This window comes from Sarcophilus harrisii, chromosome 6 (assembly GCF_902635505.1).
Source record: "Sarcophilus harrisii chromosome 6, mSarHar1.11, whole genome shotgun sequence".
Classification (NCBI taxonomy): Eukaryota; Metazoa; Chordata; class Mammalia; order Dasyuromorphia; family Dasyuridae; genus Sarcophilus; species Sarcophilus harrisii.
Window position 1 is genome coordinate 236,106,530 of NC_045431.1, and position 27,997 is coordinate 236,134,526.

The 27,997-nt window shown below is 60.0% G+C and overlaps 1 protein-coding gene across 1 annotated transcript in view; it reads left to right on the forward strand.

Moving 5' to 3' along the window:
- The window catches only part of SLC22A18 (solute carrier family 22 member 18), a 49,327-nt gene extending 23,993 nt beyond the window's left edge, over positions 1 to 25,334 (forward strand). The window contains exons 6-11 of the mRNA XM_031942542.1: positions 9,426 to 9,541; positions 11,208 to 11,318; positions 12,746 to 12,846; positions 18,377 to 18,478; positions 19,715 to 19,835; positions 25,089 to 25,334. Coding sequence (XP_031798402.1) covers positions 9,426 to 9,541; positions 11,208 to 11,318; positions 12,746 to 12,846; positions 18,377 to 18,478; positions 19,715 to 19,835; positions 25,089 to 25,276 — 739 coding nt within the window. The 3' untranslated portion in view covers positions 25,277 to 25,334. The remainder of the gene's footprint in view (positions 1 to 9,425; positions 9,542 to 11,207; positions 11,319 to 12,745; positions 12,847 to 18,376; positions 18,479 to 19,714; positions 19,836 to 25,088) is intronic.
- Positions 25,335 to 27,997: the final 2,663 nt, after the last annotated feature.

Here is a 27,997-nt window from a genome sequence, read left to right on the forward strand (position 1 = left end):
CGGCTCCTTGGTTTCCCCCAGGGTGCCCCCAGCCAGGGGTCACTGACTGGGGGCCCTCGCTGCCCAGCCCCCTCTGCTCTCCCCCCCACCCCCAATCCCCACCCTCCATTCCCCGGGTGGTGTCTGTTGGCCGGTGACGGGGATGCTCTTGCTTCTCTCTGCCTCCTGCCCCCGACTTCCGTGGCTCCCACTTTCACCTCCCACCCGTCTGGCTGACCGGCTCTAACTGCCTTCCTGCAGCCGCTCTGTAGCGCCGGCTGCACGCAGCCTCCCGTCAGACTTTGAGCTCCTCCTGCAAAGGCGGAGAGGTCTCTGTCTTCGCTGGCTCAGCGGCTGGCATACAGTGGGTGCTAAATAAGTGCTTGCTGACTGATCGCCCAGGGCCAGCACGGTTCTAGAGTCAGATCGGCCCCAGGCAGCAGCGGGATGCCCGGCAGCCCCCTCGGTTCCGGCGGGAATTGCTGGTTTCCTCCTGTTATTTGGAACTCGGGGCCATCCCGGGCACAGCCGCCTGTTTAAAAAAGAAAAAAGTGCTTTCACCCAAACCTCCCGCCAGCCACGGCTCCCTGGGATGGGGAACTTTTCTCAGCTGCCCAGGACACTCCTCTCCAGGGGCCCATTTGTGCATTTCTCAGGAAGTGACTCAGTTTACCTGGAGTGTGTTTGCTGGCGCTGTTCCCTGGGTTCGGATACTAGGGACGGTCCTGGGCAGTCGCGCCCTCCCGACAGTGGGATTGTGGGCCTGACCCCACGAGGGGCCAGGGGGCTGCCAGTTGGGACCCGTGGGCTGCGCTGTCTGTGGCCCATCCCCCGGGGCCGCTGTGGGAGGTTGCATCTGAACCCCACGCTTTCGGGCTGACCCCTGGCTCCGGCCCCTCCTAAGGGGCGGGGAGACTGACCAGTAACTTGGGAGATTCTTTCCTAGAAACCCCGGCAGGAATAAATCCTGGGCTTCTCTGTGCGGCCCCAGCAGCCTCGGGAACTTGGAGAGGGAATATCCCCCCCCCCCCCCCCGGAACAGGCGGCACTTAATAAATGCCTGAGTCCCAAGGGGTCCCCCCGGGGGGGGGTAGGCCCCCATCTGCAGGACTCTGGGTCCCATGCCCGAGCCTCCAGCTCCCCCGTGGGTCCCAGACCCCCCAGCAGCGTCCCTCCCTGCCAGCCCCAGGGCTGGCTCTTGCCCAGGGTGGGCGCTGGCTGGTCAGGCCCTCTTCCGGTGGGGGCCTGGGGGGAGCCTGGCTTAGGCACTGAGGGCACTGCAGAGGCCTGGGCCTCTGACCGGTGCTGGGGGGGGGGGGACAGGAGGGTGCCCTCAGGACAGGCTCCTCCCTCCCATCTGCAGGGGGCGCCTCTTAGAGAGAGCCCAGTGAGGGGCTTTGTTCTGGCTCCCCCCGCCGCCCATGGGGAATTATCTCCCCCTGTGCCTTTCAACCGGAGGATAAACTGTTTTACAAAGCTAATTATCCTGGCTTCTCATCGCCCTGGGTGGCCATTCCCTTTTTATGGGTTGGTAAACTGAAGCTTCAGAGGAGGGACGCTCTCCCTGGCCCCCTCCTAGCCAGGAGGTACAGGGAGGGCGGCTCCGAGCTGAGTGCCGGGTGGGCTGTGACCCACGGAGATGTAAAGCTGTCACCTGCCCTGAAACGGACCTGTGCCCCATCTACAGCCGGGTAAACTGAGGCCCCCACCAGGGAAAGACAAGCCTGACATGCTGACCAGAAGCAGCCCATTTTCTGGGGCCCTGGCCCCGAACCTGCTGCTGGAAGTCCTGGGCTGCCTGCCGTGAGCCGCTCCTGGGGCTTCCCTCTGCCCGCCGTGAGCCTTTGAACCAGCCTTGCCCAAGGGCTGGTCACGGCTGCCTCCCTGGTGAGGCTCATGGCTGGTCGGTCACCCCGGGCTCCAGCCTCTGAGGAGCCCGCCTGCCTCCTTCCTGGGCCCTTGACAGCGGCTCCTCCCAGAGAAGCACCTCCAGGAGGGTCCTCGCCAGCCAGGATCCCACAGAACCCGCTTTGAGCTCCCGCTGACCTTTCTCCCCAGAGCACATCAAAGAGCCCAGGGAGGGACCGTCCCCACCTGCACCTCCGGAAGGGTCCAAAGGTCGGACTCTGCAGCTGGGAGCTGGGTCTGCTCTACCCGAGCCCCGGGTTACGGAGGAGAAACTGAGCCCACAGGCAGGGGGCAGCTGGCCCAGAATTCGAACCCTGCCCTCTGTGGCCTTCCCAGGGAAGGTGTCCAGAGACCCCCGATCCGGAACAACCTGCTGGCCTTTCAGTGGAGGATGGGCCAGGCTTGTTCCCTGTGGCTCCGGTGCAGAAGGAGGAGCCTGAGCCGCTGCAGAGGCCAGGAGGTAGTGAGCTCCCCGTCCTCGGGAGTGCTCAAAGAGGCCGACATCCACCTCTAGAAGAGATTCAAAGGCCCAGCTCTGCTCTTGTCGACCTTCAGCATGAGCCTGCCCAGGGCCAAAGGAGGCTTAGAAAACGTTGGCAATAAGGCTGAGGGTCAGCCTGGGGGGAGGGGGGGGTGTGAGGCTACAAAAAGGTAGTTTTCAACATTTACTTTTGCAAAACCTTGTGTCCCATTGGAATGGCCTTGCCATCTCGTTGTTGAAGAGAGCCGAGTCCCTCGGAATCGATCATCGTATGTATGATCTTGTTGTTGCTGTGTCCAATGATCTCCTGGTCCTGCTCACTTCCCTCAGCATCAGTTCCTATAAGTCTCTCCAGGCCTTTCTGAAATCCTCTTGCTGGTCATTTCTTACAGAGCAATAATATTCCATAACATTCATATACCACAATTTATTCAGCCATTCTCCAACTGATGGGCATCCATTCAGGTTCCAGTTTCTGGCCACTACAAACAGGGCTCCACAGACATTTGTGCACAGTACGTGCACGTGGGTCCCTTTTCCTTCTTTAAAATCTCTCTGGGATACAAGCCTAGTAGAAACACTGCCGGGACAAAGGGGATGCACAGTTTTACAGCCCTTTGAGCACAGTCCCAAACTGCCCTTCAGAATGGCTGGATCTGTTCACAACTCTACCAACAATGTATTAGTTGCCCCATTTTTCTGCCTCCGTGCGTCATCATCTTTTCCTGTCACTGCAGCTGACGTGAGGCGAGTAGTGGAAGCCCAGAGTTGTCTGTCTTTGCATTTTTCTGATCAGCAGTGATTTAGGGCATTTTTTTGTATGACTAGAAATGACTTAAATTTCTTCATCTGAAAATTGTTCTTATTCTCCAGCCAGTTGTCGACTGGGGAATGACGCGTCTTCTTAGAAATTTGAGTGAATTCCCTGTCTTAGAAATCAGGCCGCGATTTATCAGAAACACTGGGCATGAAACTTTCCCCACTTTTTTTCTGCTTCCCTTATAATCGTAGCTGCATTAGTTTTGTTTGTACAAAACCTTTAATTTAATATAATCACAATCACCCATTTTGCATCTCACCATGTTCTCTAGTTCTTCTCTGGCCACAACTTCTCCGATCGCCATAGATCCGAGAGGGAGCCTGCCCCTTGTTCTCCTAATTGGCTTATAGCGTTCCCTTTCTGTCTAAATCATGAACCCATTTTGACATTATCTTGGTACAGAGTGGCAGGTGCTGGTCAGTGCCAGTTCCCGCCATCCTAGTTTCCAATACCAGTCTCTGCCATCCTAGTTTCCTGGTTTCCAATGCCAGTTCCTGGCATTCTAGTTTCCAGGTTTCCTATGCCAGTCTCTGCCATCCTAGTTTCCTGGTTTCCAGGTTTCCAATGCCAGTCCCTGCCACCCTAGTTTCCAGGTTTCCTATGCCAGTCTCTGCCATCCTAGTTTCCTGGTTTCCAGGTTTCCAATGCCAGTTCCTGCCACCCTAGTTTCCAGGTTTCCCAGCGGTTTTTGTCAGAGCTCTTGTCCCAGAAGTGGGGGTCTCTGGGATTGTCAGACGCGAGATGACTATAGCCACTGCGATCCCGTATTGTCATAAGTGATAGGAATAGTCTTGGGGCCCGGACCCGTCCCATTAACGGACCAGTCTATTCTTGGCCAGGACCAAGTGACGATGGCTGCTTTGTAACAGAGCAGGGCCAGGGGAAGGTGCCCGCGAACCAGCCCACTGCCTAAATATTTACTACCCGGTCAAAGGCTCGGGGCACGGCCAGGCGCCCGATGACTCAGGGACAGCCCGGCTCTGAAGCCGGAGGCCCAGCCACCCAACCCTCCAACCTGGCCGGTGACAAGCTGCCTTGGCCCCTGTCGCTGTCGGGCTATCAGTAACTAACTGTGGGCTCAAAGGCCAGGCTGCGGGGGGGGGGGGGGGCGGCAATCTCCCCGGGGAACAGATGGGAAAAGGGAAGTGGCCTCTGCCCCCCATTCCTTGCAGAAGGCCGGGATTCTCCGGCCCGGCTCCTCAAGGAGAATTGCTCAGATCCCAGCTGCTGCGTCTGGCCAGAGCGGACTCTGGTCCTGGCTTTGAGGAACCCCAGGGTGGTCCAGCCAGAGGCAGTGGGGATGCAGACAGAGAGCTGGAGGGATCTGGCTTCAGATCCTGTCTCCAGCTCAGTTTTCTCATCTGTAAAATGGAGCTACCATTGTCTGGTCACAGAAATACCCCCTCTAGCTCTTCCTCCCAGTGTTCTGATGTGGTCATTCTCCTCCTCCAAAAGCTCCCAGGGCTCCTTCTTGCCCTCAGGATAAAAAGCTACTCTTGCTTGGCCATCAAAGCCCTCCATGGATGGCTTCCCCCCCCCCCCCCCCACCTCCCAGCCAAACTTTGCAGCTCTTTGTCCCATCACTCCATCTCCCGGCCGTATTGCTGGGATCTAGAAGCCTTAACTTACTATTTAACAACTTATTCACTTTTCTAACTTATGGGACCAAAGAAGCATTTCTGTAACAAGTAAAATCCAAAAGACAATTGGAGGGAGATGGGAAATCTGCTGCTTCTTTCAAAGGTACAACGAATCATCCTATAAATCCCTTTTTCTTCTTCCTGTCCCCACCCCCCACCCCAGAGAGGCCTCCATGGGCCACAAGCGGTAAAGTAAAGTAAGGTCGTCCCGGGCCTGCTTCTTTTCTTCAGTTCTTTCTCTGGGCGCCTTTCTTCCGAGGCCCTTTCTACTCATTATTATATTATTACATATCATATTTATATAACGATTATTATAATAGTCAAAAGACCGTAGTCCTTCGAAGTTGCTCTTCCAGCGCCGTTGCTGTGACTGTAAACAGCGTTCTCTGCTTCTGCTCATTTCTCCCTTCGGGATTTCAGGAGCGTCCTCCGCGATTTTCTAAGATCGCTGAGCTCCTGGTTCTTGGGCTGCCGCCGGGCCCGTCACAAGCACAGCCGCTCGGCCAGTCCCCAGCGTCCCTGCGATTCCCGGTTCTTTGCGGCCTCAGAGGGAGCTGCTGTAAGCACTTTAGCACATGCAGATTCTTGTCCTTTTCCCCTAATCAGCCTGACAACATAAGTCAACTCTCAGAAAGCGGCAGATGCTGGAGGGGACGTGGGAAACCGGAACACTAGTTCGTTGTTGGTGGAATTGTGAGCCGATCCAACCATTTGGGAGAGTGATCCAGGATGATGCCCCAAGAGTTGTTAGAAACCGTAACTTCCTACAAAGCTCAGCTGGGGTCACCTCTTCCAGGAAGCCTTCCATGATTGCCCTGGGTCAGGGCTCTCTACCTCCTCACATGGTCTCACACTTATTTCTCTGCGGGCCTCTGGGACTGCAATGGAGGCTCCCGGAGTGCAGGGACTCTGTGGGTTTGTCTTGTGGCTTCAGGCCCAGCACAGGTGCTTGGTATAAACCAGGGGCTTGACAAGGGGTCCCAAAGCCCACCCAAAGGACTCTCCATTGCACCCTGAAGCCCTAGCAAGCAGCAGGCAGGGGGGAGGGGTTGGGCAGACCCGGGGCTGACTCTCCAGCCTTAGTCGAAGTGTTCCCTGCCTTTCCTCCCTCTGGGAGGACTGTTTCCAGGACTGGGTATGAGGGAAGTTTGGAAGTCAGTTCTCCTGCCTCAGCCCCCCCCCCCCCCCAAATAGACCCCGAGTGTCAGCGAGCAGCAGGCCGGGCGCCCAGATTTCAGGGGAACTGGGACATGGAACAGGCCTTGTTTTTGGCGGCGGCGTCGCGACTGGTGACGCGTCCCGGGCAGAAAGGCGCCTTCTCTTGAGCCCCTCCCAAAGGAAGGCTCCCCCGTGGCCCCCATCGTGGAACCTGAGCAGCCCAGCAGTGGAGTAAGGGGCGCGGGATCTCGGCCCCCGAGAACATCGGGCCCACGATCCCGGGAGGCTTGGAATGGGGAGAGCCACCTGCACCCGGAGCAGGCTGAATGTGGGGCCCAGCACAACCCTTTCCCTTCTTTGTGTCGCTTGCTTGCTTTTTGCTCGCTTTCTCCCGTTTTCTCCCTTTGTGATCCAATTTTTGGAATCTGGGAAGAATCTGGGAAGACACGGAGGGATCACCCATGTTTAACTCAGGCTGCTTGCTGTCTAGTGGTTTGGGGGGGAGAGATTTGGAACAAGGGTCGACAGGAGGTCTTTATGTGTTTTGAAAATAGGAAGCTATTAAAAAGAAAGAAAGAGAAAGAAAGGGAGGAAGGAAGGGAGAGAGGGAGGAAGGGAGAGAGAAAGAAAGAAAGGAGGGAGGGAGGAGGGGAGAGAGAGAAAGAAAGGAAGGAAGGAAGGAAGAAAGAAGGAGAGGAAGGAAAGAGAAGAAGGAAAGAAAGGAAGAGAAAGAGAAAGAAAGAAAAGAAGAAAGAAAGAAAGAAAGAAAGAAAAAGAAAGAAAAGAAAGAAAAGAAGAAAGAGGAAAGAGAAAGAAAGAGAGAAAGAAAGAAAAGAAAAAAAGAAAGAAAGAAAGAAAGAAAGAAAAGAAAGAAAGAAAGAAAGAAAGAAAGAAAGAAAGAAAGAAAGAAAGAAAGAAAGAAAGAAAGAAAGAAAGAAAGAAAGAAAGAAAGAAAGAAAGAAAGAGAAAACCAGATTAGGGACTTGTTGGAGATCACAGAGGGACTGGGCCGGAGCTGGGGCTCCCATGCGGGACCAGGGGTGCACCGAGTCCTAGGCGCCGATTTGGGTGTTAGGACAAGTGAGTGGCCACAAGGGGTGGAGCCGGTCCAGGGGCTCCCACGGGCACAGCCGCCGCCCTCGGCCAGTTCTGGCATCTGGGTGTCTCTGGCCGAGCCTCTCAGTTGCAGCGCCCTGAGCCGGGTGCCCGGGGCCCCCCTCGTTGCAGCTCAGGAGGGCTCTGTGCCTCCCCAGGGAGCTCCCCGGGGAGATGGTCTTGGGGCCAGCCTGGGGGCTCTCCAGCTGACCTCCCTCCCTGGCCTGCAACCTCAGGGTCCCCTCCCCTCTCTCCAGGTTCCTGTAACTAGGGGGAGCCCCAGGCAGGGGGTCGGGGAGACCCCAGCCCATTATTGGGCAGGAGAGCTGGGGGGGGAGGCCAAAAGAGCAGTTTCTGTTCCAGTGGGGAGGGCCAGGCCTAAGGGGAGCCTGAGGGGGGGCCTGGAGGCGTGTGGAGGGGGGGTCTGGAGTCTCCCCCCCAAGGCCCTCCCCCCTCTCTGTGCCTCAGTTTCCGTCTCTGTAAAACCAGGCCCTCAGACTGACAGCATTTCCCTGGGCCTGCGGGCTGCTTTGGGGGAGGGGCGGCACCTGTCAGAGGGATTTCTGCCAGACGGGAGCATGAATGGGGAGCCCCAGAGGTCACGCGCCCCCTCCCCCCGGCCCGGACTCCAACAGGCCCGGACTTCCGGCTCCGATGACGAGGGGCCTCCAGGAATGCGGAGCAGCTGCCCCCAGCCCCATCTGTCACGGATCCGCCGCTTCCGCCCCCCCTCCCCCCCCCCCCTCCCAGCTGCAGCTGCGCCATTAAAGCCAGGATTCCATTCATGCTCGGGGACATGGGGGGGCAGCCCCCCCCACGCTCCCTGGCGCCCCCTCCCCCGCCCCTGCCGGGAGCCCCTGGAGGAGCCTGGGCATGAGGCTGGGCCTTCAGAACGCGGCCTCCCCCCTTCTCCCCTCCCCCTCCCCTCCGGCCTCCCCAGACTCGGAATCTGGTCCCAGATCTGGGTCCGTCCGTGTGGACACCAGGGGGCCCAAGCGGAGACTGCAGGGGAGGGGAGCCGGCCCCCCACGCCCCGCATGGGCCCCACGGGCAAAGTGGGCAACCCCTGCCCCGAGCGGGAGGGGGCTGAGCCCCACAATCCCTGCCCGGGGCCCAGGTTCTAAGGTCTTGGAAGCAGTCACCAGACCAGCACTTACTAGGCAAGGATGAGCCTGGGCTGGGGGGGGGGCCTGATGATACCCCTTCCCCCCCTCACTTCCCCCCCTCTCAGCCTCCCCTTCCCTCCCATCTCTGCTGTCCCAAGCAGGAGTCCAGACCAGGGGCTCACTGGGCCCCACCGACAGGCCCTGAGAGGCCGAACTCGGGCCCCAGACTGGCCCTGCCCTATCCACCCGTGCATCCCGCCCACCATTGACCAAGTGGACACGACCTGAGTCTTAGACCCAGACGTATTGGGCCCATTTAGCAGAGGGGATGGGGAGGGGGGGGCCGGGGGGTGTCTGAACATCGAGAGAAGGGGACCCTGGGCTCCCCCACGTTTTACAGACCGAGGCCCACAGAGGAGCAGAGGGGACCGACCCAGGGACCAGGGAGGCCAGAATCCAACCGGGTCCTTTTCTTGGGGTAAACTGAGGCAAAGTGATTTAGCTGAGACCCTAGGGGAGGACCTGAGCCCTCTGCCCCTCCCCCGCTGGCCGCTGGGGAAGGAGAGCCCCACACCAGGATCCCCAAACGCTTGGGGCTGTGAAGACCCCGGCCCAGCCCCCTCACGACGTCTCCCAGAGCCCCAGGCTACAAGGGAGCATCCCAGGAGTCCCTGCGGCTGAATGGGGCCTTTGTGGGCCCGGCTCCCAGGAGGGTGACTCATGGCCCGAGATTGTGCTTCCTCAGCAAGGCCCGGGGAGTGTGACTCAGCCAGAGGGGAACGGCCGGCCTGGGGGGGAGGGGAGGAGGCAGGAGGGGGGAGGGGGCAAAGGAAGGGGGAGGAGAGCCAGAGGAGGGGGAGGGGATGGGGAATGAAGGAGGAGGGAGGGCCTGGGGCGTTTCCCCACCTGGGGCTTCTCGGGGATGGAGAGAACACCTGTTCTGCCAGAGCGTTTCCCCCATTCTGTCCCGGGGGGGCGCAGGGCCCCAGGGTGACCTGGGAGGGCGCTCTCTGCCAGAGGGTCAGGGGACATAGGCCTTTGCCTGGCCCTCCCGCCTTGGGGAGCCGCCGTCCTGCAGGGCCAAGCCCCGGCCACTCGCACCAGTGGGTCCTCGTGGGGGCTCCTGAGGTTGGAAGGACCCTCACTGGACAGTGACAAGAAGACTCAAACTCGAGCCGGTGGCTGGGGGAGGGGGACGCCCGATGCCGGCCCATGACCGGGTATCTGTCCCTTGCCAGCCTGTACTCACCCGCCTACGTGGCCTTTGTGGCCAACGTCCTGGGCACGGCCGTCAGCCTCACCTGCATCCCCGCCAACACCAAGGCCGCCTCGGACCCCGGCCCGGCCGCGTCGGGTAAGCAGCGGGCCCGGTCCCCTTCCCCAGGATCAGAGCCCCCGCTGTGATTCCCCAGGCCCGGGGCCTCTGGGTAAATGGGCATCGTTCCCACTCCACTGCCACGGGGCCCAGGCCGGAGAGGGGGCGCGGGTGACCCCGGCCCCCCAGCTGCTGCTCCTCCCAGGCAGCAAGGAGCGGTGGGGGCGGGGGTTCTGTGAGGAGCAGGCGAGCACCCCGGGGCCCGGGGTGGGGACCCCTTTCTGGCTTCCTCCCCCAGCAAGTGGGCAGCCTGGGCAGCTTCGAAGTCAGGGCCCCCTGGCCAGCCGCGGGCGTCCTTGCCCTCCTCAGTGGGGGAGGGGCCGCCTCCGGTCGGCCCTGAGCCCCAGCAGCCTCTGTGCTCCGCCTAAGGGGGGCTTCCGCCACCATGGCACAGGCCAGGCAGCCTGGGCAGCCTGGTGCACCCGGACCATGGATGGACACGGTGCAGGCCCCCAAACCGGAGGGAGCGCTGGCTCTGGGGAGCCCCGGCTGGTGGTGTTCCAAATGGGGACACCCAGGGCAGCAAGGCGGCCCCAAGCCCCCCCCCTCAGTTCTGTCCCTCTCTGTGAGCACACAGGTGTCCCCAGTGGGCGTTGCTCCTCCCCCCCCCCCCCCCCCCCCCGTTCCTTCCGCCCACTACCCCCATCCCCCCCATCCCCAGACCAGCCCTGCCCCCACCAATGAGGCCCCTTCTTCTCGAGCCCCTCCACGTCTCCCTAGACTGGCCATCTTGCCGACTCTGGGCTGCCATGACTCTGTACCTGACTTTAACTAAGGGGAGGTGATCAGAGCTTTGCCCCACAGTGCCAAAATTTGGGAGATGCCGGGGTTATTCCTCCAGCTGTTGGAATATTGATTTTAACTTGCAGGAATATTGCTACAAGGCACGTGGGGAGGGGCCCCAGTTCTTCCCTGGTGGGAGCTCTCCGGAGCCCAAACTCGGAGCCCCCCGGGGCCAGCCCCCTTTCTGGGGGCCAGAGACAGCTCAGCTTATCAAGTAGAATCTTCAGCTGTTCTTGGAGCAGCTGCTGCCTTGAGGTTGGAGAAACTCAACTCCTGTCTCCTGGCACTGGGAGGGAGGCGCTGCTCCCATGCCCATTTTGTAGATGAGAAAACCGAGCCTGATTCTTCACACGAGTGGGGTCTAAAAGTTCTATGAGCTTAGAGAAACCCCCTCCCAGTCCGGGGTTCCTTTCATGGAGGAGGAGACCGAGGGTCAGGGTGCCCCAAGCCAACCAGGCAGAAGCAGCAGCCCGGGGGAACCCAGAGTAAAGCTGTAAAGTCCTGACTCCCGGGGCCAGGGAAGCAGCGTGCAGGGGGCCGCCTTCTGTGCTTTGGGGGTCCTTGGCACTGGGCTTGGGCGGATAGAGGGGGAAGTTCCTCTCTCCGGGACTCAGTTTCCCCCTCTGTTAGTAGGCAGGACCGGTGCCAAGGGGCCAGAGCTGGTTGGGAGAGCCCTGCTGCCAGAGGATCGGATTATCGCCCCCTGGGAGGGGGGTAAGAGGGCACGTGAATGACAAAGAAAGCCCCAGGAAGGACCAAGATTGGCAGAGGGGCCCCCCCAGGAGGAGCTGGGCAAGGAGCCCATGGGAGCCTCCGGGCTGCCCACACCAGCTCCCGGCTCCCTGACCCCATTGTCCCCCAGGCAAACGTCCGGCCGCCAGCGTGTTCGACCTGAAGGAAATCACACGCCTGCTGGGGCTGCCCGGCGTCCGGCCCGTCTTCTTCATCAAGGTCCTCTCGGGCTTCCCGTCAGGTGAGCAGAGCCCCAAGAAGCCCCGGGGCCGTGGCAGCTAGAGAGGGAAGGGGGGAGGAGGCAGAAGGCGGGTCCCCCACGGGGCAGGAGGCTGGGCCTCTGTGCCTGCCACGCTCGGCCCTGGGCCCCCCCCCCCAGCCCCCATGGACAAAGCTTGGGTTGGGGAGGTCCCCGGGGTCCCGGAGCCCGGCCAGGGTCAGCCGGCCAGTGAGTGCCCGAGCCGGGCCGGCTCCCTCAGCTCCAGCTGCTCCCGAAGGTGCTCGGTTAACCTCAAACCCCAGGACGAGCAGCTCTGTCTGGCGATGCCGGCCCCGATCTGGGGCGCAGGAGGGGCACCAGCTGCTTGCCCCCCCAGGGCTGTCGTGGCCAGGCTGCTTTTCATAAGAGAGACCTCACTGACCCAGGGAGGTCTGCAGGGCAGCGCCAGGGGCCCTCCCCCAGCCGGGTACCCCGCAGCCCCGCAAGCTGGCTGGCACAGGTGCCCGCCTCCATCCCCGGCAGAGCCCCGCCAGGCAGCCCCGACGCAGCCTCCCTCTGCTTGGGCCATCGGCTCCTCCCCCTCCATCAGCTGAAGCAGTCGGAGACCCCAGGGAGCGGGCAGCACCCAGACAATGGGGCTTCTGTGCCAGTGCCCTCCGCCCCTCCCCCCGAGTCCAGCCCAGAGGGGCCACTGTGGAGAGGGGGCCTGGCCTCCATCCCTCGGCCCACTCCTCCAGGCCGATGATGTGCAGGAGCCCCCAGTGGCCCCCACGAGGTGCCGGACTCCCCGGGCCTTAGAGGTGGGCAGAGGCTGGCGTCCAGATGCCCCGGGGCCATCCATGTGCTTGGGGAGAGCGTGGGGCAGCAGGAGCTCTGCCATTCATTGCCATTCACTGCTGCTGCGCTGCCCTCTGCCTCGGTTTCTTCACATGTAAAAAGCCAGGGTAACATCAGGGCCCCCCCAGGCCCCTGGATCCTGGGCAGATCCACAGCTCAAGCTGTGAGAGTGTGTATGAGTGTGAGTATGTGTGTGTGTGTGTGTGTGTGTGTGAGTGTGTGGGTGTGAGGGGGGCACATATGTTCTCACAGGCAGAGCCCCCGTTGCCCCTCAGGTGCCCAGGCTGCTTCCACCGGCCCGGACCCGGAACACCCCCCGGAAACGCTTCGGTGGCTGGAGACCCAAGGAGCAGGCTGGGCCTCGGCCCCTCGCTCGCCACCCACGTGCCCTCACTCTTTAAGCCCTTCTAGCCCGTTGGGCCGGGCCAGGAGCGCCAGGGGGCAGCCGCAGGGGGTCCCAGGGAGGCTGGGGGGTCTCAGGCAAGTCCCTTCCTTTTGGGGCCTCGGGGCCTTCCTCTGGAAAAGGAGGGGGAGAGAGAGTGCCTGGGCTGCCGAGAGGGGGCTCCCCACCCCCGCCCGCTCAGCTCCTCACCGGCCCCTCTGCTCCCCAGGGCTCTTCATGATCATGTTCTCCATCATCTCCATGAACTTCTTCGAGCTGGAGGCCGCCCAGGCTGGGTACCTCATGTCCTACTTCGGGGTCCTCCAGATGGTGAGTGTCCCCGGGGGCACCAGGACCAGCCACGGTCCCTCCTCCGACACCGGGAAGGGGGGAAGGGAAGGAGGGGAGGCCCCACTCCTCTGAGGTCACAGCTTCTGGGAAGCCGGGGGCTGCCGGGCCAGGCACCCCCACCCCAGCCCCCAGCAGGCACTTGGTCAGTCTGGGGGATGAATTGAACAAAGGGATCTGACAACTCCCCGGGCATTCAGTGGAGCCCAAGTGCCCTGGGAGTGAGACCAAGGCCCCAGAAAAAGGAGAAGGGGCTTCTGAGAAGTAGGGGAGAGGGGGAGGGCAACCTGCCAGGAGGGGAGGCTTCAGGTGCCCAGTGAACAGACAGGAAGTCCGGGTGTGTCGGGTGTGTGTTGGGGGGACAGTCCCCGGACTTGTGTCAAATCCCCAGCACCCCAGCTCTCCCAGCCAGGAGGGGCCCGAGCGCCATGGGGAAAGGATTTGGGGACAAGCCACGAGGAAATGCCCCCAAGACCACCCTCAGACCCCCTCCAGGCTTCAGGTGGCCCTGGGATCTCCCGCACAGAGGCAGACCCTGGTGGGGGGCAGGTCTCCCCCCCCAAGCTGAAGCCATTCTCATCCCTTCCCTTCTATAAAGCCCCCCCAGGAGGCCCCCAGACCCCTCCACTCCCTGAGCAAAGATCTCCGGTTAGAGGCCAGCGGGGCTGTTTCTGGAGGGCCCCCGGCCATACAAAGCACAAAGTGAATTCGGAGGGTTTTTTGAGGCTGCTGACAGGTGGGGTCCGGTCCCGTGCCCGGAGAAAGGGGGTGCAGAGAGAAATGGGTCTGGGGCCCTGCCCTGAGGCTGGGAACTTCTCCATTAAGGGGAAGCGGAGGGCAAGTATTCAGGGCTGGGACAGGGGCTGCAGCTCAGGGCGGCAGCTCCAGGAGAGCTCAGACAGAGCAGCCTTAGAAGTCCCAGCAGGAAGCGCTGGGGCGGATCCTGGAGGCAGAAGGGAGCCAGCCAGGAGCCTCGAGCTCCCTAAATGCGTTTTAGGGAGAGCAGCAGGGCGCAGTGAGGGGGACGGATGGGGAGAGGAGAGGCCAGCCAGGAGGTCGCTAACACAGTCCAGGTGAGAGAGAACTGGCTTGGCAGAGACTTAACCGGCTTCCCTTTGTCCCGGTGGCCAGTGCAGACAATGAGGGTATTGTCCCCATGTCCTTTATACAAAGACTCTTCTTCCTTTCCCTGCGGCTTCCGCCGCTGCTGGGTCTGGGCCTGCAATTAGCCTTAACTCCCATAACTCAGGTTACATCCTCCCTAGGGGCTGGGCCCCCAGCTGGGCCAGTGCGGGCAGCTTGGTAACCTGAGCCTCCTGGGAGGAAGCGGCTCTGACCTGGAAAACAGGGCCAAGCCCAGCAGCTTTGTCATTTTTAAGACTCCCTCCGGGCCCTCAGGGCTTCACCGGGAAGATCCGGGTCTAACCTAATCCATTCATTTTAACAAGCATTTATTAGGCACCTACTGCATGTTAGATGCCCTGAACACAAAGACCAAAAAACCGTCTCAGAGCCTTCAGTCTCTTAAAGAGCAAACATAAGGACATTTAAGGACAAAAGAAGCAATAATAGCCTTAAAAACCTGGAAAAACTTGGGGGGGGGGGCGGAAGAGTGGAGCAGGTAGCACCCGAGCTGAGCCTGGAAGGAAGCTAAGAATTCTCAGAGGCAGAAATGAGGAGTGAGGGGATTCCAGGCATGGGAGACAGCTTATGCAAAGGCATAGGGATGGGAAATGTAACCTCTGATGGGAGAAGCACATTTGTCTGGAAACAGCCGGTGTAATAATTCTCACAAGGGGCTTTAAATGTTAAACTGAGAGCTGGTACTTTATCTTAGAAGCAAAAGGGACAGTTGTTGAGTGTGCGGAGTGGCCCCGTCAAACTTATGCTATAGGAAAATTGCTTTGGCAGTTAAGGGGAGATTTGATTGGAGAAAGGAGAGGCTAGAAGCCAGGAATCCAATGAAGAGGTTACACAAGAGTCTGACCTAGAATGATGGCCTGGGGCTTCGGACACAGGAAATGTTGGAGAGCTTGGAGACGAGATTCTGGCAGCTGATTGGATTGGGGAGGAGCGGGGTGAGTGAGAGGAGAGATGGAGGGTCTTGCACTGTGTACATCTAAGAGGTCAGAAGTCACTGAACCACCAAGTACTGGGTAGGAACAGGTAAGGTGTAAGAAGATTGGAAGAGTCTGGGGTTAGGCAGGTCATGAAGGCTTTAAAAGTCAAAAAGCATTTGTGTTTTTGCTCATGGAGGCATTAAGGAATCACTGGAATTGATCCAGCTGAGGGGAATGACACGGTCAGAACTGCACTGTAGGAAAATCACTTTGATGAGCTGAATGAAGGGTGGACTAGAGTAGGAAGAGACTTGAGGCAGGCAGACCCACCAGCAGCTACTACTGTAGTCCACTGTGAGGTGGCGAAGGTCGGCACCAGAGTAGGGGAATATAGGAGGAAAGAAGGGGGAGTGTTGGGGAGATGATAAAGATATAAAATCAACCAGAAGTGCAGCAGAGGTGAAATCAACCAGAAGTGCAGCAGAGGTGAAATCAACCAGAAGTGCAGCAGAGGTGAAATCAACCAGAAGTGCAGCAGAGGTGAAATCAACCAGAAGTGCAGCAGAGGTGAAATCAACCAGAAATGCAGCAGAGGTGAAATCAACCAGAAGTGCAGCAGAGGTGAAATCAACCAGAAATGCAGCAGAGGTGAAATCAACCTAAGGTGCAGCAGAAGTGAAATCGACAGGCCTTGGCAACAGGCTGGAAGTGGAAGGGAGGTTTTGCGGGGGAGGAATAATGAGTCCCACTTTGCCCATGTTGAGTTTAAGATGTCTACTAGATATTTAGTTGGAAACCTGAGATTGCAGGTCAGCAGAGAGTTTGGGGAAGGAAAGGTAGATTTGAGAAACCTCAGCCTAGAAATAGATGGTAATTAAATCCATGGGAGTTAATGAGATCACTAAGTGAAAATGTATAGAGAAGGAAGGGAAGGGAACAGAACAGTCCTGAGGGACATCTACAGTTTCCTGGATGAGCAGCCAGCAAGAGATTTACATAGCAAATGCACAAGCAGTTACAGATTATTTCCCTCATGATCTCAAGAGAAAGACTTTGTAAGTCACCTTATTCTCATTCTATAGAAGAGGAAGGCCTGGAGCTGCCCAGGGACTTGGCAAAGTCTGTCACATGAAGACTAGCATCAGAGCTCAGGCTCAAATTAAGATCTCATCCTCAAGGTCAAGGGCTTTCTTTGCCACATTATTACTTCTAAATTTCTCATTTTATCGAAGAGGATATCGTGGCCCTAATAGAGGGAAGAGATTTGGCCAAAATTGTACGCTTAGTTGGGGCCAGAGCCAAACTTCCAGAAGTTCGTTGTTATTCTGTGAATCCTTTGGGGTCTGCAGTTGAAGCTACCCTTGGGCCCCACCTGAGAATGGGGAGCACAGAACGTTGCTGCCCTAGCATGGGCTTGGAGGGCCCTTCACAGGCTCCGGAAAAAGCAGAGACCTACAAAGCAGAATGGCAGAGCTGGGAGGGACCTCATTGTACACCTGCAACATCCAATGGGGAGCAACAAGGCCAGGGTGCCAGCATGAACAAGGGGCTTGGTCAGGTCAGGAAAAGGGGAGGCCCTGGAGCACCGGAGGCCCCTTGTCTGCATGGGGATGAGTCCCAGGTGTGGGCTTTGCTCAGGCCCCGATAGATTTGAAACCGTTACTCATCTCACTAGGAATAGACATGAGAAAGAGAACTCCCACTTTAATTCAGACCTTGCAACACACATGAAAGGCCCATCCCTCTGGGCCTCTTGGGCCCAGCCTGGTTTTGTGGCAGAAACTGCTGATTCACCATTTCCTAGTCAGGGGAGGCCTTTCAGGGCCTCTCCATCCCCAGTCAGGGAAACAAAATCTGCCATGTCCCTTTGAGGGGATGTCCGGAGATTGCTGGGATGACTTACCCCCTAGTGTCTTCTCTGTTCCTCCTCCTGGTCACCCACAATGCAACTGGCCATTTCCAAGGAGACTTATTGTTGGCTTTTGGCTCCTCTAACAAAGGTGAAATCTTAAACTGTCAGTCCCTGACAGCTTAATATGCAAAGTAGGTAACCAAATAGGAAACTTCCATTTATAATATTAATAATTCATTTTCAGATATTTTTGTACTTACGTGTAAAAGCCATTTTTACCATTAAAAAAAATTTAACTTCTAAATCCTCTATCTTCCTCCTCTCCCCCTCAGTGAGAAGGCAAGAAATTTGATAGAGGTTATACATGGGTGCTCATGCAAAACATATTTTCACATTAGCCGCGTGGTGAAAGAAAACACAAAAAAAAAAAAAAAAAAAAAAAAAAAAAAAAAAAAAACCCAAGACAATAAAGTAAAATAAAAGTTTGTTTCTGTCTTTCAATTAGTTCTTCTGGCTGAGTCCTAGCCCTTTGTATCCTGGGTCTCTTGGAATCGTCTTGGAAGGGGGAGAAGAGCTTGTCTCTCACAGTAGATCAGTGTACAATGTTGCCATTACTGTATACAATGTTGCTATTGCTGGTGCTATATACACAATGTTGCTATTTCTGTGTACAGTGTTGCCATTGCTATTGCTGTATACAATGTTGCCGTTACTGCATAAATGTTCTCTCAGTTCTCCTTGCTTCACTTTTAGTCAGTTCATAGAAGTCTTTTCACCAGCATTTTAAACCCGCTGCTTTGTTTTGTTCCCATGATCCTCTGGACTGTCCTGGGGGAGGACGAGGGCTAAGAACTCAGGTGGTGCCAGGTTGCGGACACATCCAGCAAGTGTCCAGGATTTGAGCGTGACTGCAGGTCTAGAGGGCAGCGGGAGCAGACAAGAGACTCCAGCTAGGTGACTCTGGGCAAGTCACTTAACGCTTTGCTCCTCTTCTGTAAATGAAGACAATGGGAGCACCTGCTTTTCAGGATTTTTGTAAGATCAAAGGAGGGGCCGCTTTGCAGACTGCAGGGATGATGGAAATGTTGGTTCCTTTCAGTTGACGGCCTGTTTTCACACGGCCCTGCCTCTATCCAGCTTCCACCCAGAAGGACATTTGTTCTCTGCCTATAGAGCCGGGAGGCCTAGCTCTTTGGGGGAAAGGGACCCCAAGCAATTGTAGGTCCCAGGTTCCTCCACAGCTCTCAGGCACACAAGACTCCCCGAGCCTCAGATCGGTGACATTTAAATACCTTCCTCATTTTCTCACTCTATGATACCAGCCTGGAATGAACCTTAAGGCTGGAAGGCAGCGTACCAGGGAGCAAGCCCCCAGAAACCATCTGTGGGTCCCATCTCGCAGCTTCTCCTGGAAGGCCCTTCTTCCAATCACAGGAGGGCACTGAGGAAGAGGCAGGCCCTGCAACCTGGGGCCCTCTGCCCCGGGATGGCCTCACAGGCCCTGGGAGTGCTCCTGGCATCTCAGCAGATGCCCAGCTCATGATGTTTGACCGACTGAAAATAGCCCTACCAAGGACTGACCCAGATCTGCTTTCCTTAGGTGGTCCAAGGCCTGATCATTGGGCGGCTGACTGAGCGGTACTCCGAGGGGACCCTGCTCCGGGCCAGCATCGTTGTGTTTAGTGCCGTGGGCCTGGCCATGGTGAGACCCCCCCACTTTGGGCCCAGCACTCCCCCTCACCCGGAGGGGACTCACTTACTGCTCACTCATTCACTCATTCTGTCTGCTCATTTGCTCGTTTTTTACTCATTGATGCACTCCTTTACTTATCTCCTCACTTGCTCATTGCCTCATTCACTTCTTTGTTTCCTTCTTCATCCAGCTTCTTCTTAGTCATAGATGCCCTTTTACACTTGTGAGAACAGAAGGAGCATCAAGATCCTCGTACAATTTCAAGCTGGAAGGGGCCGAAGGGGCCCGACGAGCCCCTATAGCAGACAGAGGCAGAAGGGAGGCGGCCAGAAACGTAGAAGGGAGGGCCTGAGAACCGTCAGCTCGTTGATGGGGAGCTGATATCCAGCTTCAATTTAAGACACAGGTGTTGGTCCTGCAAGGGAACCTGGAGATTAGCCAGTCAGCTCCTGCGTTCATAGGTGGGGTCGACAGGGGAGGAACACCCAGAGTCAGCAGTAGAGCTGGGGCTTGAAGGTCAGTCCTCCCAGGCCCCCCCCACCCCCGGAGCTGCCTTCTCTTTTGTTACTGGCCAGGAGCAGGAGGCCACGTGCCCCCAAGGGGTGAGACGGAGGGCTCCCTCCCAGCTGGTGCAGAGTCCTGTTGGGGCTGGCCAGGACCAGGATCGGGGGCTCCCTGAAGACCATTGGTCCAGGGACTGGGCACAGTCACCCCGGGGCTGAGCCAGGCTGGACTTCTTCCCCCTGCTCCCTGGCCGGAGGCAGCGAAGGCTGAGAACTGAGAGGAAACGAAAGCTAGAAGGGCCCAGATGGACTCTGAGCCAATTAGACTGGATGGGCCGGGCCCACCTGCCAGGGAAATGGAGGAAGCGGGTTTCTCCCAACCGGCCATCCCCCCCTCCGTGCCAGCCTCCTCAGCCCAGCCCGCCCCTCCATCATCCTCAGGGTCAGGGGCCTCCCACTGGCCTTCCTCCGGAGCCCACCCCCAAAACACCCATTCTCTCAGCCAGGTCGACTGATCACGCTTTCATGCCATAGTGTCCAGACTCCTCCCCTGAGTCCTCTCTATCATGTGTTCCATGCTTCCATTCTCTCTCACACTCACACTCCCTGTTACACACACACTTATGTGCACACACACACACACACACACACACTCACACACAGACTGGCTTTGGGCCAGGCGGGGGAGCCCTGACCTCAGGAGCCCCTCCCTGCCCTCTCTGAGAGCCGCTCCCGCCCCCAGGCCTCTATGACCAACGTTTTCCACTTCTGCCTGCTGGTGCCCGGCCTGGTCTTCAGCCTCTGCACCCTGAACGTCGTCACGGACAGCATGCTGACCAAGGCGGTGCCGCCCTCGGACACAGGTAAGCGGCGGCCCAGTGGTCACAGCATGGGCACGGGCAGGGGCTGGCGCAGTCTGCCAGCCTCAGGAGTGCCTGGGAACCCACCGGTGGGGGGCCGCCCCGTGGCAGAGCCCCCTTGGTCTGATGCCCGACACGCCCCCAAGCCCCCTTTCCCAGGAGGAGCCCCCGCTGCCTCCGCCCAGATAAACTTCCCCAAGCCAGGCGAGGTGAGGTCGGGCTGACCCATTGTCAGCTGATGCAGAGAGAGAGAGAGATAGCCCATTCTTCTCGGAGAAAGCCGGCAGGGCCAGGGAGGCTGCCCAAAGAGGAGTGAGCCGGGGGAGGTCAGCTGAGGGGCAGACATGAGGGCCGGGCCAAAGGGGCAGCCTGGAGTTTGGAGGCTATCTGCTTCCTGCTCCACCCATTTGGTGAACGAGCTTTAATTAAGCACCTACTGGGTGCACAGGTCCACTCTGGCCAGGGAGGCTGATGCTGGGCTGAGAGCAGCCATGTCCCACTTCTGACTCAGGGAGCTCACAGCCTCATAAAGGGAGTGCTGGGGTACTGGGTACAGAACATAGAATGCTCCTTGGTCAGCAAGCATTAATTAAGCACCTACTGGACGCACAGATATATTCTGGCCAGGGAGGCTGATACAGGGCTGAGAGCAGTCATGTCCCACCTCTGACTCAGGGAGCTCACAGCCTCATGGGGGAGTGAGGTAAACTTGGGGTACTGGGTACAGAGCACAGAATGACCCAAGCTTCAGAGGGACCCCTACTAAACTGGGTGGGCACCTGGGCAAAGAACATCCCCAGCAGTATTTCCAGAAAAGGTGACATTTGACTGAGCTTTAAAGGATTCATGGGAGTTCTGTCGGCAAAGGGGGCCAGGAGGGGCATGCCAGGTGTTGGGCACGGCCTGAGCAAAGCCCCGGAGGTCGGCCTGCAGGCGTGGGGAGTGTCGGGGGATGGGTGCTTGTCCAGTTTGGCCCACAAGGCTGAGCGATACAACAGAGGGCAAAGTGGTCCTGAGCTGTGGGCTTGATTTAGGGGCCTCTGGGAGCCCCTGACGACTCTGGGGACTGCCCTAACCGGATGTGCCCATTTTCTGGCTATGGGATAAGGGGAGCATTAGCCAGTGGAGTCGGGTGTCTTCCTCCTAGACCATGAGCCCTTGGAGGGCAGGACCGGGATGAGCTGGAAGATGCCAGGATGGGGAAGGTCGTGCTTTGTGGCTAAAGGAAGTGGGAATGATGAGATTCGAACCAGGTGTGACTGACTGCAGCCCCCCAGGGTCGGGCTCCCAGAAGGTGGAGCTCCCAGGACTGGAGGCAGCGGCTGGCTGCCCCTGGGGATGCCCTCTCAGGCCAGAGTGGACCAGAGGGTGGGGTGGGGGGGCTGCCCACCTCTGAGAGTCCGGACACTCTGCCCTCTGCCTCACTGGGCACACAGTAGGTGCTCGGGCAGCCTCGGGCAGGGCCATGGGCATGGTTGGGGGGGGGAGCTGAGCCGTGGGCGCGGCAGGTGGGGAAAGGGTCCAGCCTCGGCTGCACCCAGGCCCAACCAAGCCCTTGTTGCTCCTCCCTCCCTCCTGTGCCCCTCCCAGCCTCCCCAGGACTCCCTGCCCAGGATGGCCACATCCCTTCCAAGCTCCCCAGGGTCGGGCCCCCAGGAAACGGTACTGGGGGGGGGGCAAGCGGCCACCAGCGGAGGAGGAGACCCAAGGGAGCTGCCAGAGAGCCAGGCGGCTCAAAGGCCCTTTGTGCAGGCAAGACGACAGGAAGCTGTCTGGGAAGAGCTGGCCTCCTCCGGCTGCCCCTGAGGGAGAAGGGCCCAGCCCAGGCCTGCTCCTCCTGCCTCCCTCCCACGGGTCTGAGCAACCTGCTGAGGGGCGGAAGCCTGGGAGAGGCCAGAGCTAGGCAGAGGTCAGAGCTGGGGAGAGGCCCTGGCCTTAAAGGCCAGCCTGACCAGCCCTGATATCTCCCCCTCCCCCTCCAGCCTCAGTGTCCTCACCTCAGCCACATTCCCTCCAGCTCCCTCGCCTGGAGCTTGTCTTGGGGAGAGAGGCCCGAGGGCAGCCTGTCCTGGGGCTGAGAGCCCCGGGAAGGTCAGGCCTCGGGCGCTCCTCCTCCCCCCTGTGTGCCCAGCTCTGGGCTCAGCCGGAGCATGTGGGAAAGGAGCACCCTCTGCTCACACCCTCCCCCACCCCCCAGGGCTGGAAGGAGCTAGGTGGCCTGGGAAGGCGTGTGGGGGTGGGGTGGGGCCGGGCCTCAAAGGATGGTGGGATGAGACGGCTGTGGACAGGAGGAGGGGGGGTCTGGGAGGGGGGAGCACCCGGGACTGGCAGAGGGGCCAGGCTGAGTGGGGCGCCCAGAGGGCGGGCAGGAGCCTGGGGCCTGAGGCGGGTGGGGGCGCCGAGGGGAGCCCAGAGGGCGGCCCTGTCCGAGGCGGGGCCCCCAGGAAGCGGGTGTGGGGAAGCAGGGGGAGCCTGGGCTGTGTGGCCCACCGCTCTCTGCTCTCTGCTCTCTGCTCTCTGCCCTCTGCCCTCTGCCCTCTGCCCTATGCCCTCAGAAGGGATCCGCTCCTCGGGTCCCAGAGCCCGGCTGGGAACCTGCAGGCGCAGGGGCTCCAACTAATTGCTGTGGGGCGGGAGCTGGGCGCGGGCCGTGGGCGGCCGGAGAAAGCAGCTATTAAAATACCTGCCACCCACCTCTGAGCCTGGGTGGCTCTCTGCAGGCCGGGCCGGAGCTCGGGCTTCTGGGAAATGCACCTTCCCCCGGCTCTCCCAGGGCCCCCTCCCCCACCGCCGGCCACAGGGCCCCGGGAGGGCTCCAGGAGCCGGCCCCTGCCAAGGCCTGAGGCCTGGGGAGATGCCCAGCCCCCTCTCCTGGGGATGCTGCCTCCTGAGCCAGGAACTCCCCCCCCCCATGCCCCACTTTCCCCTTGATCCCCAGGACCCCAGGGCCGGCTCCTCCCTGGCCCAGCCCTGCCCCCAGATCAGTCTCTGCAATCTGGCCCCGGCCAGGAGACCCCCCGCCCTCGGCTTGGCAAAAGCCTCCTGGTCCTTCCGGGCTGTCGTGTCCCCACTGGGAGCTCCACCTTCTGGGATCCACCCGGATCGCTCCTTCCTCAGACTCTCTGATCGCCATTTCCAGGCGATTCCATAAGCATATATTAGGCGCCTATTACATACAAGCAGACAAACCAGCACCTCCTCACCCCCATCATACTCTCCAGTGGCATCTGGGTCCATTTGGGGATTTCACACACTCACACTCAGGCTCACACACCCCTGTATAAGCCCAGGTCTGACTGGGCCATCCTTTCACGGGCCGGATAATTACTCACTGACTTGGTCAGCAAGAGGGCAGATGGCATCTCCCCATGGGCCCTGGCCCTCCTTCCCCCCCTGCCTTCTCCCCACAGGCCCTGGCCCTCCCTTCCCCCCCTGCTGCCCAGGAAGCCCAGAGCCCAGTCTGGCAGGACGGCCCAATGGCCGGCAGCAGCCCCGGCCAGGCCGTCCCCAGTGCCCCTCAGGACCCTCAGACATGGGAGCCGTCTGGCCTCCTCCACGTCCCCTCCCACAATGCTGGGGTTGTCGCCCCCACCCCCGCCCCTGATCTGGCGACTCCCCTGGTCCTGCCCTCGGGTCACGGGGAGAGAATTGCTGTCAGGAGGAGGAAAGGCCCGGCTCCCACAGGAAGTAAAGGGGAGACCCAGAATTTGAACTCGCTTTCTATAGTCAAATGGAAGTCAGGACAGGGCTGGGGCGGCCTGCCGGGAGCAAGCTGGCTTTGGGCAAGGCTTGAAGGGCAGGGGGAAGGGGGAGAGCCCGGGGAGGGGGAGAGCCTGGGCGGGGCGCAGTGCCAGGGCAGCACCAGGGGCTTGGACTGGGAGATCTGCTGCCCGGGGCAGCCTCGCTGAGGTGTGGTGGGGGGGCGTTGGCACCAAGGCCTTTGGAGCCCAGATGGAAGAAGGATGCCCAGGAAGGTCGCCCCCCCCTCCCTGGGCCTGGCAGCCTCCAGCCGCTGGCCCCAGCCCCGACCTCCACCCTGGCAAGGAGCTCCTGGGGTGACCTGGGCCAAGATGCCCCTTCCCCTGCCAACGGCTTCCCAGAAGGCTCGGGCCTCTCCCTCCCTCTCCCTCCCAGAAAGGACAACATCTGCAGGGACGGTACCGGCTTTCCGCTCCGATAACATCTTTCTTGGCCGGAGTGATTGTTCCTCGGAGGGCTGAGTCACACTGCCTGTCATCCCTGTCCCCGTTTCCCTGGCATTCGGTGCCCGGGAGCCGGGGGCAGCAGGAAGCGCCCGTGGGCTCGGCATCTTGGCACCTGGCGCATCCGCGGGCCGGCTGCCGGGCAGCTCCTGAGAGCGGGCTTTGTTCTTTGCGTGCTGCCTCTCGTCCAGCCCCTCGCCGGCTCCCGGGAGGTCGGCCAGTGAGCAGGAGGGCCAGTCTTGCTGTAGGAAGGGGGGGGGGGCACGAAGCTAGAGACCTGCCGCCGCGCCCAGAACGAGCGCCTTTCTGGCTCTGGGGCCGGCCCAGGACCCAGCCTCCCCCCCCCCCCCCCCCCCCCCCCCCCCCCGTCTGTCTGAGCCGCTCACCCGACATCGCCCCCTTCACCAGAGCTGGCGTCCAGGATCTGGGAGTCAAGTGTTTGTGACCCACTGACTGTGTGCTAACAACCCTGGGGAGCCGGTGCTAGCATCATACCCATTTGATAGATGGGGAAACTGAGGCAGGCAGCAGTTAAGTGAATGTCTGAGGCAGGGTTCAAAGTCAGAGCCGACCAATATATGCTCTGAGGAAGCCGAGGTCCCCCGGTTCTATTCCAGCTCCCCTCAGCCACTGTCTGGGCCCCGGGGCCCAAAGGCCTCCCCTCTGTCTGATAGGAAAGAGCTTCAGGAAAGTGGGCGCAACAGGGTAGGGCTGGCCCAGCCCCTGGGATGGAGTAGGGGAATCCGGGCAGACTGCATGGAGGAGAGGCGGTCTGGGGGGAAATGGTGGATGGAGCAAATCTCTCTCATGTTCCTTCCACTCACTAGGCAGAGGGCCCGGCCCCGAGCCCAGCTGCTTGCGCCATCTCCGGGAGGGGGCCCTCTGCAGACATCCTTTGGGGCTGCTTCCCCTTCCCCTCTGCCTTGGGAACCTCCTGGAGGGGTCTCAGTTTCCCCTCCTGTAAAGTGGGGGGGGACTCCAGGCTCACACCATGGGGGGAGGATCATTTCCGGCTGCTCCACCTGACGCTCGTCCTGTCTCCCTTGACCCCCAGGAGCCATGTTGGGCATCTGCGCCTCTGTCCAGCCGCTGACCCGGACCATCGGGCCCACCCTGGGCGGCCTCCTCTACCAGAGATTCGGCGTGGCCGCCTTCGGCTCCCTGCAGTTTGCCGTCAACTTTCTCCTCTTCCTGTATCTGTGCAAGAAGGAGGTGCCCCAGAAAACCAAAAGGGCACCATGACCTTGGCCCCAAAGGGAGCTCCCCCTCCCCATCCTGCTAATAAATGTCATAAGCCCTCCTCCTCCTCTTCTTGGTCTTCTTCTTCCTCCTCCTCCTCCCCCTTCTCCTCCAAGCCACCCTCTGTCTGGGCTCCTTGGAGCATCCCCTGCCTTCCCAGCAGCCTTGGGGGCCCTTGAGACCCAGGAAGCAAGGTCACCTGGAAGGAAAGGACCCTTCTCAAGGCAGAGTCATGGGGAGGAGGCCTTCCTGGAGGAGGCGGGCTGGAGCAGAGTCCTGCCACTTTACAGTGCTTGAGCTCCTACTGTGTGCCGGCCTTTGCCCTGGAGAAGACTCCCGGCCAGAGGAGGGCCTGACATGCAGAGAGACATCTGAGGAACAAGGGAGAGCACGAGGCGGCCACGGAGAGCGGGCAGCAGGAGCTGGGACTTATGGGATGCATCCTAAAGCACGGGGACTGTGTGGACAAGGGCATGGAGGTGGGCAGGGCAAGAACAGGAGACAAGAGCAGTCGGGTTTGGCCAGAACGGAGAGAGCAGAAGTGAGAGAAGGCATTGAGCACCAGGGCCAGGAGTCTCTTTTCACCATTAGGCAACATTGGGGGGAGGGGGGGCATGGAAAACTCTGGAGCAGAACATTAGAAGATGTGATGAGAGCCGGAGCAGGGAGGAAGGGACAGGAGGCAGGGAGGTCAGTGAAGAGGCTGGGACGAAGGGAGAGGGAGGAGCTGAATTGGAGAGTCCCCGAAGGAGAAGAGAATCACCCAGAGAAGCCCTGAAAAACCCCTAGTGAGCAAATGTAAGAAATCAGGGAGGGCTCCCCGTGCTTTATTTTCTAGGTCAGCCAGGGAGTCCCAGGAGGAAGGAAAGGTTAGTTCCTGAGCATTTATTAAGCACCCACTGTATGGCTGGCTGAGAAAGGGCTTGCCCAGCCTCGAACCCACTTCTGCCACGGCCAGGGTGTTTCTCCTGAACACGCCCCCCCCCCCACTTCCCTGAAGTCCAGCGGGCAGGGAGGACCCTGGAGAGCTGCTCTGGCTGGAGCGGGCTGGGATGCGGAACAGGCCCTCCCCGACCCTGCCAGGGCTCACTGGTGGCACCTGCTCCGGGCTCCAGGAATGGCCACGGCCAGAAGGAGGATCTGAATCCGTGACCTCTGCCCTGGATGCCCGGACTCCTCCCCGGGGTCCTGGGAAGCGGAAGGAAGGGAGGCAAGACACCTCTGCCCGAGCGCACCCACACTGGCCCTGGGACATCCGGGCTTCTTTGCCTTTGCTTCCCTGGATCCTGCTCGTGCCCTGCCCCCCCAGGTTCCTAACAGAAGGCTCCATTGGCCTGGGGCCAAGAGAGAAAAGCCCCCCCCCCAAGGGTCGGTTTTTCCAAAGTGGGTCCAAGGGGTGGAAAGGGAGAGCTGGGGGCTGGATGGCTCCCTCCGGCCTTCAGGACTGGGGAGGGGCCCAGAACACCCCAGCCAGGGCTCTGCCCCCTCCCCTTCCCTCAGCCTCTGACCCCAAACCACCGCTCCACCCCCTCCACAGTGCCATGCTCAGACACTGGCCCAGTGTGGGTGTGGCTAAGGGGGACCGTGGGGGCCCCAGCGAGTCACCATCCTCACCCCAAAGCAAAGGTCCCGGCCATTTTGGTTGGATCATTCGCCCCTGCAGTCATCAGTCAACAAGCATTTATTAAGTACCTATTGTATACGAGGGTCAAGGCAAACACCCGCTCAGCCTTCCCTCTGGGGAGAGACCTGAACCCCAAACCCTGGTAGAGGAGAATTCTCTCCCAGGTCCCGGGGTGCCCAAGTGCCTTCCCAGTTCAGGGACGATTCATTCATTCGTTCATTGACTCTTGCCAAGGACGATTCATTCATTCCCGTCTCATTCATTCGTTCCTTGGCTCTAGCTGCCCCCCCTCCCCCAGCTCCCGGATGACTAGGTGAGCTAGATGAGAGCCCAGCTGACTGGGGCGCCAGGCCGGCATCTGCCAGGGCCATCTAGGAGGGAGGCGGCCGGTGAGAGTTCGGGGGCCGGCCTGGGGGTCTGGGGCAGCCGAAGGAGCCAGGGAGGGCTCGGCACCAGGCCCCCGATTCCCAGTCTTGGAGCCCATTCAGCAGCCCCGTCTTCCCCTCCCGGGGCTGCTTGGGCTCGCCCTGCTTCCGAGCAGGGGGCGTTTGCCCCAGAAGGCGGGTGTGGGCCGGGCAGGGGGCGGGCACGGCAGGCCCGGGGAGGAGGAGGGGGCAGGGAAGCCCCAGACTCCCAAAGGGAGGAAGCCCAGGCTGGGGGAGCAGAAGCTGCCGGGGGCTCCCTGCCCCGCTCAGGCTTTGGGGAGCGGGGATGTGAACGGCGCATCTGAGGTGCTCCCAGTGAGGAGCTCGAGAATTGTGCCTGCGGGTACCGTGAGCTCGGGGGAAATAAAACCAGGCCCTCTTTGGGCTTTCCTGGCCAAGGTGGGAGGAATCAGACCTCAAGGGAGAAAGCCCCAGGCCGGGAAGCCTGCCCGAAGCTGCCAGCTCCAGCTTTCCCGGAGCCCGACTGTCTCCCGTGGCCCCAGGGGAGGGAGATGGAGCCCAGTCCCAGAGCCTTTCCCCTTCAGGACTAGGAGCCCCTTCAAGGGAAGTGACAACTGGTCAGGGGGATAACCCAGAGCCCCTCCCTCCCCCCACTAAGGCTTCCCCCTCTCCCCAGGGTTCCAAGCACCAGTCCCTCCCTCCCTAGAACATCTG